This window comes from Drosophila guanche, unplaced genomic scaffold (assembly GCF_900245975.1).
Source record: "Drosophila guanche unplaced genomic scaffold, DGUA_6, whole genome shotgun sequence".
NCBI lineage: Eukaryota > Metazoa > Arthropoda > Insecta > Diptera > Drosophilidae > Drosophila > Drosophila guanche.
This window is the reverse complement of record NW_022995751.1, coordinates 5,240,272-5,258,248: the sequence shown is the minus strand read 5'-3', so window position 1 is coordinate 5,258,248 and position 17,977 is coordinate 5,240,272. Positions and strand designations below refer to the sequence as shown.

General features: G+C 46.8%; 2 protein-coding genes across 2 annotated transcripts in view; one reads left to right on the top strand and one right to left on the bottom strand.

The window, feature by feature from the left end:
- LOC117586975 (zinc finger protein 1) overlaps positions 1–8,394 on the top strand; it is a 28,749-nt gene extending 20,355 nt beyond the window's left edge. Inside the window, exon 3 of the mRNA XM_034277354.1 lies at positions 5,121–8,394. Within this exon, the coding sequence (XP_034133245.1) occupies positions 5,268–7,835 (2,568 nt within the window). The 5' untranslated portion in view covers positions 5,121–5,267 and the 3' untranslated portion in view covers positions 7,836–8,394. The remainder of the gene's footprint in view (positions 1–5,120) is intronic.
- Positions 8,395–16,240: 7,846 nt separating this feature from the next.
- LOC117587044 (histidine-rich glycoprotein) lies at positions 16,241–17,277 on the bottom strand. Its single transcript, XM_034277475.1, has 2 exons — positions 17,205–17,277; positions 16,241–16,916 (listed from the first exon to the last, which is right to left on the bottom strand). Exons 1-2 carry the CDS (start codon positions 17,208–17,210, stop codon positions 16,458–16,460), a joined length of 465 nt encoding a protein of 154 aa, XP_034133366.1. The 5' UTR covers positions 17,211–17,277; the 3' UTR covers positions 16,241–16,457.
- Between the last annotated feature and the right edge of the window lie 700 nt (positions 17,278–17,977).

The window sequence follows — 17,977 nt, the reverse complement described above, 5'->3', positions numbered from 1 at the left end:
TTGGTTGCACACAGCCAAAGCGAGTGTGAGAGAGTGAGGCAGAGGCAGAGGCAGCAGCAGAGAGAAAAGTGATTGTTGTAGGCGTACTTTTATAAAGAGTTTTGTGTGCTTATGTAGGTTTTCCCTCCCCACCCTACCGTCATTCATTATTATATCGTAGCTTCCTCCACCCCCTAACCCAACTCGTTCTTGTTTTGGGGAGGACGAGCGGGTGTGTTCCAAGCAAATGGCGTTTTATTTTATTAGCCATATTTCTGCCTGGTCATGCTTTGTTTGCTTTCCACTTGCAATGGAAGCTCTCCCACTCTCCCACTCTCTCTCTCTCTCTCTCTTTCTGGCTCTGTCTACTGGCTGTCGTCTCTGCTGTCCATTATCAATGCATAACACGTTGAATGCTGATGTTTATGATGTCGTTTATTGCTGGCAAAGACAACTCCGAAGTAAAGAGAGTGAAGTGTGGCTTAAATGGCGTCAGAGACATTTGCCAGATTAATGGCCACAGCAGTCGTCTCCCCGTACCCCGTCCCCCGACCCATCCATGTGGACACTTTAGACTGTTGTGGGGTTTATAGCGGAGTATAATCCCGCAGGAGAGGAGCGTGGGGCGTGTCAGCAGCACCAACAATTTGTTTACATTTTAATTTCTGCAATTTTGTTTGGTTAACTTTGTGTGTCGACGCCATGCCACAAGAGCCACAAGAGCCACATGGGTATGCATCGAGCCTCGAGGCTTATCGCGGCGTCGCGTCGTGCTACCAAATGTTTGTCTGCGGGGGTGGGGTGCTACCAGGGGACACTCCTCTACACTCCATTGCTTCAGTGCTAAAACTTCATCAGGTTTCCAACTGTTTCCAACTGTTTCCACTGTGTGTTTAATAAGCGTGACAAATGCCATGCAAATACAGTGGCAACTCTGCCAATCTGCTGCAGTCTTTCAGGGTTGTCAACATCATTACGCTGATGATTCTGTGTGGATAAATGCAGTTTCAGTAAACAAATATGGGAGGATGCAAAGGAAATATGCAAAAGGCAGCGGCAAATCTTTTGCGGTACAGTTTGCTTCCTAGGATTGCCACCGCTCTAAGCTCTTGGCCAGTGTTGCTTCTGTTTGTACAGTAATTGTGACAATTTTTGTTGTCATCGCTTGGCCATGAATCATATTTCCCTGGCATTGCATTTTCAGTCTTCAGTTTTCCCGCTTTGCATTTTGTTTCTTCGGTTTTTTGTTTGTATATTTTTTTTGCAGTTTTCAGTGCGAACAAAGCCGCGACAGCAAAACCTGAGGCTCGGGGGCTGCTTTTTTGCTGCCTTTGCTGCTGCACTGCCATTGTGTGAGCGCCATTTGGTGGCATTTTGCTGGGCTGGTCTGCGGCTGCTTCCTCATTCCCTCACTGAGTGGCTGGCTAGCTGGCTCATTGTTTAGCGCAATTAAGCAAGTGTCCGCTGCTGCATTTCGCACTTGCGCTGCACTTATTTCAGATCTCATTTACGGGGCATACGACACGCCGTTCCACTTTGCCAAACATTTGCTTACAAGCATGTTTCGCTGTCCGATCTTTGGCGCTGTTTGTTTGTGACTCCAGCGACCCCACGGGCGAGCGAGCTAGCCAGCTAGCGACTTGTTAGCGCCATGTTTAACACTCTTTAGCCGTTATTCGATCTGAAACTGATTATTCATTGCCATCAGAGTTCTATCATGAGATTTCCCTTAGTTCCATGGCGCGAAAGCCGGAGGCACTTAATCCTCCACTTGCGGCATGAAATTAACACTTCATTTGGTATAATTTCACACCACATCTCCATCTCGGATTCCAACTTTGGCCTCGCTTCGAGCCTTTGACTCCTGGCAGTCATTACTCTCTCCTGCATACCCTTTTGCAATATTTGAAATAATATTTCACACAGATGAAAGGAGCAGAAAAACGGAACAGCATAGCGAAGAGTTGCATACACTTCCCTTGGCTTAAAAGTTAATGATTGATTGGAGATTGCAGACATTAATTAGAATTTAAATCTACAGAAAAGACAGCACAACTAACTAAATTGCTGTATGAGAATTATAACCCAAAACTAAAATCTAAGCACTGAAGCTTGCTCTCCATTTGTTCTAAAAATAGATCAACGGTCGGCAACTGCTGCTCCCTCGCCGTTCTACTTCGTTCGCCAAGCCATCTTCGTTCTGCTCTCCCCCTTTGCACACCTTTCTCTCTCGCTTAGCTGAGTGGCTCTCTTAAGCATCTACTCTTGAAATGTTTTCAACTTTTGCTCAAAATTAATGTACTCTACTCTACCGCAAAGCGTATACAAACTTCTTTAGATCTGCATGTGTGTGTGTATGTAAATGCAGTTAAACTTTTGCTGGGCCATAAATCAAAAATCTCGACAACCATTCTCCCTCTCTACTCTGCCTCTGTAGCGTTCTTCCTACCATTCTCGCAATCCAATTCCCGATTTCGCGTGCTAACAAGACCCGAAAGCAACGGCACAAGAGAAGCAAAGAAGAGAGAGGAGAGAGAGAGAGAGAGAGTGAGAACTTTCAGTGGCGTGAAAATTTATGTTTTTTATATTTTTACGAGTAAAAGGAGCGTAGGAAAAAAGCACCAAAGATGGAAAAGGCAAAGGGTAGAAAGGGAAAAGAACTGTTGTAAAGTTTTCTCTCACATCGAATCGCTGGTGTAGAGTGTTGTGTAGTTGTCAGCATTGCGCTGTTTAATTACCCTAATTAAGAATATTAATTGCCCTTTCGGGTGACCCTGTTCCAGGAAATAGAACATGAATTATGATATGAAAAGTGGAAAAACTTTCTGACCATTTTGCCAATTAAAGTTGAGAAAATCGAAAAAGTTAAAAAGGGAAACTTTAAAGCAGAGTTGAGTCCAGCACAAAGGACACGGATACGGACACGCACTCCATTAAGCCAAAGCGGTGAGGGGGCCACACATCTGTGTGCAATATGCGACAACAATAACTACAGCAATCGCAGGCCACTAACGTGGCGCGGGGCACAAGCAGTGAGGACAGAAGAGGACAGCACAGGACACGCTGGCGGACACAGGTGTCCGTGTCTGGGTGGCGGCGACCCATCAACACCTCCAACCTCTCGAAACAAACACAGCAGATGGGAGACGGCAGACCGTATCCGTACTCTTTTCATTTTCTCAACACGTAAAGCAAACACGTGACCGTTAAGGACATGGACACGCCGCCGTCTCCTCCGCACGGACACTCGGACTCTCTTCCGTAGTTGTAGGCGCAAATTGCAAACAGAAGGACAACCAGGAAGGACGACGACAACGTACCCCATAAACTGACGGCTTATGGCAGACAGAGCACAAAGCTCCCAGCTCCGAGCTCCGAGCTCCTCTTCTCTTGGTGGCAGCAGACGGTGGCAGGGGTGGCGTGCGTGTGTGCACAATATTCATATATCACAAGGATAAGCGCAATGCAGCAAACGTCCTTCCAGACGTGCTGTCGCTCCGGTGGTGCCTTTTGCCGTGCCTTTGCGGGGCTACTGCTGCTACTGCCAACTGCTTTGCGAGGCATGTGGCATGTAGCATGTAGCAAGTGTGTGTGTGAGTGTGTGTCTCTGTGTGGTAACTTTTAATTATTTGCGAATGTTGGCGCCAGACGGCGATGTGCGATGTGACGATGCGATGCTGACTTGTCCTGTCCCCTTCATTGATTTCTGTTTGCCTGCTTTCCGCTGACCAGAGAAGCAGAGCCGCTTAGAGGGAGGCGCCCAGGACTCGGACTCGCATTTGGGCTCCCTCTTGGAGCCACACAATCGGTGCCGTGCCCCCGGTCAAGGCAGCAGCAGCAGCAACAGCAACGTCAACGTCTACGGGCCCCATAAACTTAGAGCGCCATAAAATCTGCTGGCAGTGCAATAAAAATTCCCTCAGCGGGAGAGTTTGGAGATTGGTGACAGCCGGGACGGGACGGACAAACGTTTTGGCTCCCTTCTACGGCTTCGACTCCGACTCCGACTCCAACTCCAACTCCCGGAGAAACGCATAAAACTAACGCAGCGTAAACGCCGCCGTTGTCATCTGTCTCCTCGTTACTCGTACGTTCCGTTCCTTTTTTTTGGCAGCATCAGCACAAAAATTTATCTTATTTATTTGTTTGACTGAAGGCCAAAGACTCAACGCCCGGTTGCAAGCCAATAGCCAAAGGGAATTGCTGCATTTTGATGCTTGACTGATTGCCAGGGGCCAGCCATGGGTTTAACTTCTTAATTTTCGAGGAATTTACCTAATTTAACCACAGAATCAAGTGTAGTAGTGCGGGGGCGATTATCGAACGATCTGGCAGCTCTGCACAGTTCGGGTGTAGAGTTTCTGCCAGCCGGAGAGACGGCAGCCTAATCCGTGTAGACTTGGGTGTGTTAGAGCAGTGCCGCTAGCTTTCATACGATAAGTTTCGGACGAGAAGCAGCGGCGCAGAGGAATTTGTCTTGTTCAAGAGAAAGTTTTAGCTAAATCCTACCAAAAGGGAGTTCTGTGATATTTGTACAATTATCTCTGATTTAATATATACAAATTTGTGATATTATCCATTAAAATGTTGGTAGGTTTCACCGTAAAAAAGGCTTTCAAAGATATATAAAAGTGGCATTATCTTGGATCAAGTATTGGTGCAACATGTGCAGCAGATTTTGACCCGGAATATATTGCGCTTGTGCGGCAAACACAAGCCACAGGCGCACGCAAAAACAAGACTTTTCGTGTCTCAAAAGTGGACACCCAAACGCACACACACATACGCACAGCATACACACACATTTTTACGTGCAAATCGCACAGAACAATTGCTGAAAGCTGTGAAATTGTTCAACAAAATTAGGGAAAAATATTTAAAACATATTTCAGGGGATATATTACGAGTTTTATGGGGCAAACACTTACAAGTACTTATGCATGTATTTCTGTAGCTTAAAGGAATTTTAATATATAAAGTACTCACTTATGCACGCAACTATGAGCAAGCACGAGCCGTCGGAATCTCCAGGGCCAGATATGAAAACCCCGAAATAATTAGCAAATTGTATTAAAATATTAATAAGAATTTCAAAATTCACATAAACTAAACCCTATTCCATATCTTTGTTCTATTTACAGTCTAAACGATCTCGTCAGTGCGCCCGCAAGAACCTTCGTCCGCTCCAGCTTTACGAGCAGCGTCTCGTGTGCCGCCCCGTTTTGTGGCAGCAGCCGCAACAGCCGCAGGAGCCAACGCCGACGACGAGTCCACAAAAAGTTGACCTCATGACGATGGCAGAAGGCACCGACCCCATGGGGCATCATCATCACGCCGCCGGCACGCACAATCCTCACTACCATGCCCCTCATCCCCATCACCATCCACACCAGCCGCACCACCATCCACCGGCGCCGCCACCACCGCACCACCAGCAGCACCAATACCATCCCCATGTGTATCCGCCGCCCCCAGTGGCGGCAGCAGCGGCCCACTCCCACTATGCGGCACAGCTGCAGCAGGGCTATCCGCATCCGCACGGCGGCATGGGCATGCCACTGGCCCTGAGTCTGCACCAGCAGGCTGCGGCTGCAGCAGCTGCTGCGGCAGCGGCTGTCGCCAGTGCCGAGCAGCAGAACAACAACAACAATCAGCCGTGCGTCGCCAACAACAACATTGCGGCCATCTCGTGGAAGCAGCGGAAGAGGAAGCGCCTCTCGGCGGTGCTCGATCAGCTGCACCACAACCACAACGACACCATCGAGCGGAGCAGCAGTCGCAGTCCCCAGTCTCAGAGTCCCTCGCCACAGCCGCCGCAGAGCAACGGCCTGGCCGCCTGCAAGACGGAGCCCATGGAGGAGGATGAGGCAGCCGAACAGGAGGAGTCGCAGGAGGATGACTCCATGGAGCAGCAGGAGCAGGAGCAGGAGCATGAGGAGGAGGCTAAGTACATCAAAAGCGAGCACACAGCCAGCGATGGGGAGGAGGAAGAGGCTTCCGCGGAGGACATCTCTGGCGAGGATCTGGAGCTGTCGCACAGCGATGACAACGATGGCAACGATAGTCCACGCATCAGCATGAGTCCGTTGCAACTGCAGGCTGCCGCTGCTGCGGGTGCTACGCCAGCAGCTGGTGTGGCGCCACAACAGGTCCCCAAGGAGAATCCACTGCATGTGGAAATCAAGACTGAGATACCCAATCCGTATGATCGCTACTTTCCCATCCATTCGCCGCTGTTTGGCTACTATCTGCACACCAAGTACTTGAACGAGGTGTTTCGGCGTCGCCACGATCTCTACCCCTCCCCGCTGCAGCACACACCCTCGTCCATTGCCTCCGAGACGGAGACATCGCCCACAGCAGCAGGAGGAGCAGTCATCGATCGCAAGGCATTCGGTTCGATGCCAAGTGCCAGTCAAATGCTGCCACACACTCTGCTGGCCAATGCCTCGCCGCCGCCATCGTTGCCGTCGCCACCGCGCAGCGAGTCATCGGTGCCCACGGGTGGGGCAAGTGCCGCCAGCACCAGCACCACCACCACAACAAAGACGACGCGCAGCCCCAAGCCATCGTCCGAGAAGAAGAAACGGGGAGACAAGAAGAAGCCAATGCCGCCGCCACAGGAGCGTCCGCTCGATCTGTGCGTTCGCAGTGAAACGGAGATCAAGAAGTACAAATCATCCTCCTCCGCTGGCGGTGGCGGTGGCGGTGGCGCCTCCTCGCCGCCGAGTGCTACGATGATGCCACCACCGGCGGCATCCTCGGCCGCTTCGATGAGTGCCGCGAGCAGTTTGGAGAGCATGAATGCCCTGTCGCCCGCCTCCAGCAGCCATTCGGGGCACACGCCCACCTCCATCTCCACCTCCGCCAGCCATGCCGCCCCGCCATCGTCGAGTCAGCAGCAAATGTCGCCCTATGCCAGCGCCATGTCAGTGGCCCATGCAGCGGCGGCAGCAGCAGCTGCCCTGATCAAAATTGAGATGCATCCTCATCCGCATCAGCATTCCCACTCGCTCCACCCGCACCACATGCACCACCACCAGCAGCATCCGCACTCCCACTCGCACTCGCACTCGCACCACTCCTCGACAGTGGGTGTGCCCGTGATCAAGGGGGATGTGGCATCGCCCACCACCAAGGAGACTGTCGCCTGGCGCTACAATCTGGATGTGTCGCCCGTGGTGGAGGAGATGCCGCCCGGCTCGGATGTGGCATATGTGTGCCCCACCTGCGGGCAGATGTTCTCGCTGCACGATCGCCTGGCCAAGCACATGGCCTCGCGCCACAAGTCGCGCAATCCCGCCAACGATATTGCCAAAGCGTACTCCTGCGACGTCTGCCACAGATCCTTTGCCCGCTCCGATATGCTCACGCGCCACATGCGCCTGCACACGGGCGTCAAGCCGTACACGTGCAAGGTGTGCGGCCAGGTGTTCTCCCGCTCCGATCATCTGTCCACCCACCAGCGCACCCACACGGGCGAGAAGCCATACAAGTGCCCGCAGTGTCCCTATGCGGCATGTCGCCGGGACATGATTACGCGCCACATGCGCACCCACACGCGGTACGAGTCGCGCGGCGGCGACCGGGCTGGCCGTGACAATGGTCGTGAGAGTCGTGAGGGACGTGGCAACATGGAGGAGCCCTCGCAAGACTCGCCGCTGCCGCTGATGGATATGAAAATGAACATGAACATGGGCATGGGCATGGGCATGGGGCTCAATATGGGTGGCCATGGCCTGTCGCCCATGAACATGAGTCTGCTGCAGGAGGAGCTGCTGCAAAAGTCATCCGCACAGGCAGGACTCAGCCTGGGTGGACCCATGCCCATGGTGGTAAAGACGGAGAGCGCCTAACAGCAGCGCCGGTTGTATCTACAATATGCGGCAGCATCGAGGCAGTACATGACCTTCTAAAATGGAGGACACACAAACACACACATACAAACACACACTTTTTTGATTACCGGAAATCTCTGCGAAGACTGAGGAAAACCTAATTACTACCTACAGTTTAAAGATATAGAATTACGAACCCTAAACACACACACACAAGAGAGAGAGAGAGAAGAGAAGAGAGAGAGAGGAGAGTAGAGGCAAGTGTTGACCTACCACCCACCATCCAACGTATTAGCGATTAAAAACTTAGCGATTCTACTACTACTAGTTTTTAGCGTTTTAAAACTATGATTCTAGTTCTATTTCTTAGCGTGTAGCATGTGGCAGAGAAAGAGAGAGAGAGCGAAAGAGTGTAGCATCTTCGTGCGGATACAGCTAGCAAATTCCATGTTCCACAACAATAACAAAAAAACATAGGCTTAAGTTCCACTTTGGTGGATTTCTCCAGCATTTTCTTGTTGGGAAACATATTTGAAATTATTAAGCAACGAAATGACTACGAAAATCACTCGCTAAACAAACACACAAAACAGAGCTATAGGGTATATTTTGTATAGGGTATACAACGGGGTCTCAACGCACAAAACGCACAAAAAAGGCATTAGAATTAGCGAAATTTTAAACCTTAATTTTAAATGCTAATTTTAATTATAAAATTATCTTAATTTATTTTTACTTTAAAGCAACTCAACAGCAAACACAATTTCGTATTAATTTAAATTTAGTTTTTAAATTTTAGTAACTAATTTTAAAAACAAAAGACAAAGAATTCTCCCAAGGGCACAAAAAAAAACACAAAACACATTTCCAATTTTCTAAACGAAAATATTCTTTATCAAATTTGAAAAAATTCCTTTCCTTTTTTTATTTTGTTCAACAAAAATTACCTAAAATTTTATATTTTACTCCAATACTTTTTGTTTTCATGAAATGAAATTAAAAACAAACAAAAAACCTTTAAGTTTTCTTAACCCCGCTCTCTTTAAAGGGGAGAGAGGTGGGAATCCCCCCCAAATCCCACATTTTGGGTTCGTTTTCAACGTTGAAGTTTTTCGTTATTTATTATTGGAAACGCCCTCGCCCGCGATTATTGATTGATTGATTGATTATTAGTTTTTACGCTTTAGAATGTCTAAATAAATTATTAACTTATGTTATATTAGTTATTCTAGTTATTGGTTATGATTATTATTACGATTCTAGCGATTAGTTTCACAAACGTTTTTCACAAAAATAAAAGAAACAAAAAAGATAAAAGTCTACCCCCGAGAGGGGGATACAAATGGCATACAAAACAGAAACAACAAAATTTAATTTGATTTATTTTTTTTATCAGAATTATTTATTTTTCAGGGTTCACTTAATAGATTTGAGCATTTTCTTTATATTTTCCTTCAGTTTGAACCACAAATGGGACTTATTTTCTATCATTTTTCTTGTTGCAAACATAAAAAGATTTTGTTTTTAAGTTTTTGTTTCAATTTGACTTTAAAAGGTGACTTATTTTCATTGATTCGGAATTGAATTTATATGTTATCTGCTATGTTATATGATTTTCAGATATTTATCTGCATATTTTTCTGCCATTATTTAAAGTTTAAAAACTAAATTGTGACATGGAAATATTCATCAACTCTGAGCACTCAACACTTGCAATTCGTTTCAGATTGAGCCATAAAGATATATACACGATATTCCTTACATATTTCCTTACATTTCCCCTGTTTTTGCTTTCGTCTCTTTGGTTGTTGATTCACGGGAAAACACAAATCATTTCAACACCCGCAACAACCCACTTTGGTTTCTATTTTCACTATTTTCTATGATTTCGCTGATTTTTCTTTGCCCACTTTTTGGCCAAAATGTATGTATGGTTCCACCTTTTCTTTCTCTATTTTTCGTTTTCCCTAAAGTTTTTGTGGTTGTAGTTGGAGCCTTTAGGAGCCTTAGAGCCGGAGACGGAGCCGGAAACTGGCTTACAAGCTTTTAGGCAATGGGAATCGCTTACAAGGTGGAGGCAGGCAGCAGTCGGTCGTCACGAAACTGCACTGTGGCACGCAGGCAGAGCCAGTGGCACTGCCCTCCTACCCCTCTCTCTCCTTTTATGTGGCTATGGCTTTTCGGCAAGTTTTCCCACGCTTGTGGGGGAGGAGTAGAGGCAAAGTCCTTGTTCTGCGACATGGAAATTTCTTGGGGCCTTAATGTCCCGACAACACGAAGAACTCCAATCGTGGGAGTTTGCAACGTGTGGTGTGTAGGGTGTGGGGAGTGTGTGTGCAGTGTAGAGGGGCATGCCACCACTTGCTGCATTGCAGTTTGCGGCTAATGTTTGACCTTGTTTTCCAATGACTAAATTAATTCCCTCTAATAAGTGAACGGGGAGGAGAGGGACCGGGACAGGGACAGGGGCACGAATGTACAAAACAAACACGAAACTGCAGACATGCCACCCACTTGCCACATGCCCCACTCCGCCTGCCACTGCCACTGCCACTGACTCTGTTTTGTGTAATTAAGCAGTGAAAATGCTTTTGGTGGCATACAGCAATTGACAGACATTGTGTCTGGGGGCCTCGCCTTTGCCTCGCCGTTGCCGTTGCCGGTTGCCGGTTGCCGTTTGCCATTGCACCATAAATCAGGACGAAGGGGCAGCTAAGTAGCCTCCATGTTGCACTACATCAGGCACACCCTTCCCTCCCTCTAGAGGGGCGACAGTGTCGGGTGACTTATGTGGCAGAGTGTACTAGACGTGGAGCCTACAACTAGCAGAGATGAGCTGCCGCATTGCATAATCCGTTGCACACGCCTGGGTCGTGCATCATTTTGGCCGCTGACATTATTTGCAACGCGCTTGCAACGCTCCACTCCGCTCCGCTCTGCTCTCTTTTTTCGCTGTGTATTTCTATTCTGTGGCACGCATAAATCTCTAAACAACGTAGTGCAACGCGCCGCGTGTCGCGTGCGTTTATTATCACTTCCTTTCTGGAGAGAGGAGTGGGAACTGCATGCAGAGGGGGGTTAGATCCCGAGCCAGCTTGTGGCATTCATCCAACTTTCCTTTTGTCTCCGTGGCGAGCGGCTGGTGGCAGATTTATGGCCATCATTTGTAATTGTAGCGCGAAAATTGAGTTTGAAGTTTGGTCAACGGGATCCACCACAACGAGAGGCATGTGGCAGAGTCCTGGGTGGCATGGTATGCTCCTCCATTGTTTCCATCAACATAATTCTCTCTCCTCAGACATGTGTTCCCATGAGATTTAGGGTTCAATGATTGATGGCAAGAAAAGAACACGTTGATATTGTACATAGAAAACACAGCCCCAGAACATAAACCAAAAGATATCTAAAAATTAGATATATATTAGATTTAGTACTATATATTTCCGTCACACGGAAGTGCCTTAAACAACAACAATTTTTGATACTCTTAACAGCAACAAACAAAGAAAAACAAACTCCTGTAAGATAGAATTTTATGCATTGTACATTTGAGCGACTTTTGCCATGGAATATTAATCAATTTTTTGACTTAATAACACAACATAAATATACATATACATATACATATATATTTACCAGAAAGTACGTAACAAATATTTTTAAACGAATTAACAAAAAAAATGCAATTTTTAGTGTTAAGATTTTTCACTTTAACGCTTCTGAGAAGTTACAACAATTTTAAGCATTAAATGCTTTTTGCCTACAAACTAAATACAAAAATAAAACAAAGAATCAACCGAAAAATATTACTAAAAAAAAGGATAAAGAAAAAAAAAATTCCTAAAAAATAGATACAAATAAAAATAAATTTTAACAAGACGAAAATCAAATTAAATTAAAAAATCAAGAAACAAAAAGAAACTTTTACTCAAATCGCTTTGTCAGACATATTTTCATAGTGCTTTTCGAATTTTAAAAGTGGAACAAACAAAAAAAAACTCAACCAAAAATTATCTACTGAAAAAAACGAAGCAAAGAAATATCTGAAAAAATTATGTAAAATAAAAGCAATAACTAAACGATAGCTAATCGATTGATCAAAAGACTTTTCCAAAACTTCTTAGCTTACTCTTTGCCTTTTAGACCTTAAGGAATTTGAATCAAAATATATATAATAGGATGGAGAAAGATCTAATGATATATTGAAGTATAATACAGAGAATTTTACCAATAAATTAAAGCCATGCTATGAGAGAGAAAGAGAGGAAAGAGAGAGCGAGAGAATCAGTGAGCAACATTGTGATATTAGTTGAGAAAACAAAATCGAATCACTTCCAAAATGCTATTTACCATATAATTTAAGGGGGCAAAACGATGCCTGAGGATCCTTCCTTCTTCCCGTATCGTCTGAGGATCTTCCGATCTTCCCCCAACATCGTTTATGGTGCAATCCAATCCACATTTCGGTATTTTCTTGTGGTGCTACTTGTAAAGAACAAAACGCTTTGGTTTGAAGCCTAAGTTTAAGCCTCGTTTAAGTGCTAGTTTAAGCTTGTTTTAAGCCCTAATTTAAGTTCGAGTCCACAGACAATCCTTAGCTATTTATGATTACGATACGAAACACTCTTAGAACTCTCTTTAAAGTCCAACTAAATTATGAATAATACACGAAGTATTTCCATTAGGATTCGTCTCTAATTAGTTTTTTCTTCTAAAACCAAAAAAAATAACGAAAATAAATAAACGAAATGAAGGAGAGGCTGCTTTTTGGAATGCGCGGATAATGTAAAATGTCTTCGGTGGTGCTCTGCCTGCTCTCCCCCCCTGCAATCAGAGGAAGGGCCAGGGCCAGGAGAGAGTAATGCGCGTAATAACAAACTGCAGGCGTAACTGAAATGCCAGGCTACTGCGCTTCCACTGTCTCCTTTGGAGTGGATGCCTTCTGGACTCCTCCTTCCAGTGGCTGTGCTGCCTCCTGCCTCCTGTTCCTCCTTGTGGATGTCTCCTCCCCTGGGGGATCTGCTGGGCGAAGGCGTTGGCCTCCCAACGGACAACGACGACGACGGAACGGGAGGCGCAACTGCGGTAATTACAATTGCCGCCGGACATTGAGGCCCAAGTCCGAGGCTGTGCAGCCACAGCTGTGTGGCAGATCCTCACAATTATATGCTGCCACAAGAGACGCATGCGCAGCAGCGGCAGCTTCCTGGGTTGCATTTTGTTTTGTCTTTTTTTTGTTCCTTCTTTTTTTACGTTTTTATTTGAGCAAATTGCTGGCAACTTGGCGTTCCGACTGCTGACTGCCGACTGACTGAATGAATGACTGCCTGAATGAATGACTGAGTGACTGACTGACTGGCTGCCTGAATGATAGACTCACTGACTTGGCTTGGCTTCTGCCTTTGGACTCACTGACTGACTGACTGACAGTTTGCCTTGGCATCTGGTACCCATCCTCTACGTGCGGGCGTTTTCCTTAAGGAATGCTCCTCCGCTACTCCCCTCTGTGCCCCACCCAAACGATAATGATGATTGCAGTCTAAATTATGATGCCGATGCACAGCACATCTCGGGTGGAGAAAGTGTAGCATCCACATCCACAGAAGCTGCCAGCACCATCATCGACTCCGATGCTCCTCTTCACTCCTGACTTCAACTGGAAGTCAGGGCTGTGTCGCCTCTTCCTTTTTTTCATTCCTCTTCTTCTTCAGGTACTGCAGATCCGCTCCTGTTTTATTTAGCATAACTTCTGCCTCCTGCAGCACCAGCAGCAGCAGCAGCAGCAGCCGCCGCCGCCGCCACAGCAAAAAAAATCTCATAATTGCAAAGCAGTTTGCCGCAGGTGCGCCACCCGCCCTGGATGTGGATGCAACACAGCGCTTGTGGCAAGACAGAGGACTGGAAGACAGCAGCGGACGGCGGGACTGACTTTTGGGACAGACGATGGACGCCAGATGAGCAGCTCTGATAAAGGCAACAAACTGTGGCACGTAAGTAGATTTTGATACCCTTTAGAACGAGGACAACGAGAATATTCAGAGCCTTTATTCTTCAGCGCTTCATGGGAAATAGTCGCTCATTATGCGTATTGTTCACTCATTTATTGTACATTTCTAGAGATTATTTTTAAGAGCTTTTTTTTTGATCCAGTCAAGATCGAATAACTATATGCTATAGCTTCTAGTGAAATAGTTATAGAAAAAACAATTCCATTGTTGGAAAACTCCAAGGTTTGTTAACACATTTAAAATCAAAACTAGAAGTTCCTTCTCTTGTTTTAATGAAACTTTGTGCAAAATTCAAAGAATTCAGATGAAAATCTCGTAAATTTCAGTAATTTTTCTACAGTTATAAGTAGCCAAGGATCGATATAATATATCTATAGAATATCTAAAGGGAAAATCAATGAACAAATCATTTTTTTCATGGGCAAACCCGATGCAAGAATGAAATATTTCTGCTTAAAAAACAATCCTTAAGGTATCTTTGCTCAAGCTATTCTATAGGGTATAGCAAACATCGACTTTGAGTTGCATTCTTAAATTTCTTGTTGCCACATCCGATGTCTACCCTGCCCCTTCTCTGCTGTTGCTGCCCCTGCACCGTTCTCTGCCCCTTGGCTGTTGTGTCTCTCCTCGTTCGCCTTCTCGTATTTAATGCATTTGATCCTTGGGATGCTGTTGAAAATGAACTGCTTTCGAACATGCAATCAATGTTGCCTCACCTCTCCTCTTTCCTGACCACTCAACTGTTGGCCATCATCATCTTTCCCCTGTCCCCCTTAACCATCTCCTGTTCTCATGGCTCGAACCGATATCGTGGCAATTTCATGAATGAAAATCTCAGCTCTCGTTTTTCGGACATGTTTTTTTGGCGGCAGAGGAAGAGGCTATGGGAGTGGGGGGAGTCCAGCTTATAGATGAGACACGCACACCCACACACACACAAGAGGCACCCCAAAGTGTAAGTTCTATCCACACATTTTGCTGCCTCTGTCTGTCTGTCTGTCTGCCTGCCTCTTTGGCGACGCTTTTGTTGTGTGTTGCAGCTGCAGCGCATTAACCTCGTTCGTTCCTGCCCGACTCTTCTGCCTGCCGCCTCCGACTCCGACTCCGACTGCCTGCCAACCTGCCTGCCTTTGGAGTTGGCAAAATATTTACCAAAGTGATTAAGATGCCTGAGTAATTTTTAACACAATTACGCTGCCAAACAGACGACGGACTGGGGACTCGGACTTGGACTCGAACTCGGACTTGGACTTGGACTCCATCTCCCAACTGTTGGAGTCTCCTCGGAACTGTTGCTGCGGCTGCGGCTGCTACCTCACTTACACACAGCGGAGAGCCAACAACGATTGTGCAGCGCCCGGTGTCTGTCTCACTGTGTTGCAGCTGCAATGCTGCTAATGACCAGTGCTGTGGCAGCCATGGACTGTGGCAATATAAACTGTGGCATTGTCTGACTGCCACTTCCACTACCCCTTCCCTCTATCTCTCTCTTTGTTGATGCGCCACCCAAAGATTTTGTGTGTGCCTTTGCCATTAGCATTGTGGCACAATCGAAGCGCGTAGCGGACGGACTCCGCTCCGGCGGGTGTTCACGCATCAGCGTTTTTTGACAGCTTTTTGCTGCCACCCCCCCACTACACTCTCTTCTATGACTTATTGAATTCACAAGACTTTTGGCAGGTGTTGAGGCACCACCACAAAATGTTGCCCCATTCAACGCACGACGACGCTCACAAGTCGTGCCGCATTTGGTTTAGTTTTGTGAGCTCTCGTGTGGCACGACTTGCCAGACAGAGGCTCGAGAGTTTGCTGCAATATTTGGCCAAAGTCGATGCTCAATCCTTTGGCTAATTTCCCCCCTCCTTACCCTCCTTTCTCTCTCTCTCTCTCGCTCTGTGTTTTTCCAAGCAATGAAAATGAAAATGAGCGCGGCACGCGTTTCGGCAGCGCCGCACGACTGGAAAATTGGCAGCAAAAGCGCAGAAGCAGAAGCAGAAGCGCTCGCCGGCTGCCACGTGTTGCGCATGCGCTTTGGCCTCTTGTCTATGCAACATGAGGACTGCTGTGTTGCTGCTGCACGACGCCCTCAGCGTTTGTCAGGGTCGACTGCGTTTTGCGGCAAAACTGCAACTCGAAACTGCTGCATCGTGCCACAGCAGTTGCAATTGTTCTTCGCAGTCCCCCGTGTACCTGTACAGAGCACTCTTGCTCCCCCGTCTTGATGCGGTGCATGTGGCATGGGGAATGGCGTGAGGCACACAGCAAAGCAGCCAACACCTTCACTCTCTTTTATGTAGGGGAACTGCTGTTGGCCCCGCGCTATCGCGATGATGTATGGTCATGGCTGCTCCCCTCCCCTCCCCTCTCCTCCCTCTCTCTCTCTCTCCCCACCAAGATTGTAGGCGTCAACTCACGTTTATGCTTTGTAGACATTATCGCGCCTGTTTATCTTTAAATTGCAAGTAAATTACTTTCGTGGGGCTCCTCCACGCGAATGAGCGAATCAGCGGATGATAAATTGTCTGCTGGGATGTTGAAGGCTACGCGGAATGTTTGCCACATTGGCAGTGGCAGCGACAGGGAGCAGGGGCAGGGGCAGTTGGGAATCTCTCTCTCTCTCTCGGTTTCCCTCTTAATAATGCGTCTCTGTGATCCTGAGTTTTCCATATTTTCCATGGAGTTGATGCTTCGCAAAGGACAACAGACTCGCATGGCTGTGGACATCCAAGTGAGGCTTGTAGTGCACCAAAGCGGCATGACTGTGATGGTGCACCACCGGTGCGGCATGCAGATGCTCATAGTGGTGAGTGTAGTGCGGCACGGTCTCGTAGTGGCTACTGCTGTAGTGATGTGGCAATGTCTCATAATGGCTGCTGCTGTAGAGATGTGGCACAGCATCCAAATGATGATCATCGTGGTGTACAATGGCCGCACTGTGCCCCAAATGAATGCCCTCGGAATGGTGTACTTCGGCATCCGTAAAGTGGGGCAGTTCGTGCTCTAAATGATGCTCCAAATGATGATCCAAATGGGGCAGGATACCGGCCTGTGCCACGGCCACTGTGGCAGCTACCAAAATGCACACGAAGAACTGACGGGAGAGCGAAGAAATGTTAGAAAAGCGCAAGAAGAGAGCGGTAAATGGGGATAAGATTGAAGATCACAGATTGAAGATCAAAGATCGAAGCTTAAGCAAAGGATATCAGAGATCACAGATCAAAAATGGAGGATCAAAGACCACAAATCGTAGATCTCAGAGTTGAAAGTCGAAGAACGAAAGATCAGCGTTTGAAGATCACTTATCCAAGCTGAATAATCCTTGAGATTGAAGATCAGGGAATCGGTAATCCAAGATCTTTCAAGATCTCCAAAGTCTTACCTTCATTTTGAGAGATTCCTGGCTTGATTGAAGACGGTTTTGAGTTATCCAAAAAGTGTTGACGCTTGAACTGCTGTCGATTGACTGTACTTCAATCAAAGCGGTCACAATCGTTTTATAGCTCACTGCTAAAACCACCAAATGGCAACCAATGGATAAACCATTGAAAATAACAAAAATGTTGACCCAGTCCCCGGGCAATGGTAGAACGTGAATTGAATATCAATCATTTGGCGTCACATTTGAAAGGTTTCCCTCTTGCACTCATTATGTAAAGGTTTTTTATGGGGCAACAGTCAACAAACTCAAAGTGGGCGCCGCCCCGAAGAGTGTCATAATTTTATGGCCCGCACTGTCATGCAATTGGTAATGAACCCCTCTATTTTTTGGCAACCGAATTTGGGCAATCGAAAAAGGCAAGTGAAAGCGTTAGCCCCAACACATAATAGTTGGCTGCCTGATACGTGATTTACCTGCCAAAAAGGTGTGAAAAACCAACAACAATTTCTGATTCTATGAGGTGTGGGTGAAGGTGTCAAAAAAATAGTGGGAATTATTGGCATCATCATGGTTAACATCTCGGAATAATCATCTCTATAATCACAGTAGAATCGAGTAACCGAAAATTGAATGCTAATTGAAGCAAATGAGACCCTCAAACATGTCTGGAAGTATTCAACGCATTCCGAGGTTGGGTGTTGCAGCATTAAGCAGAGATTTGCTCATGGCAGCCACCACTTCCTGCCTCAAGCACACCTCACACCACACACACG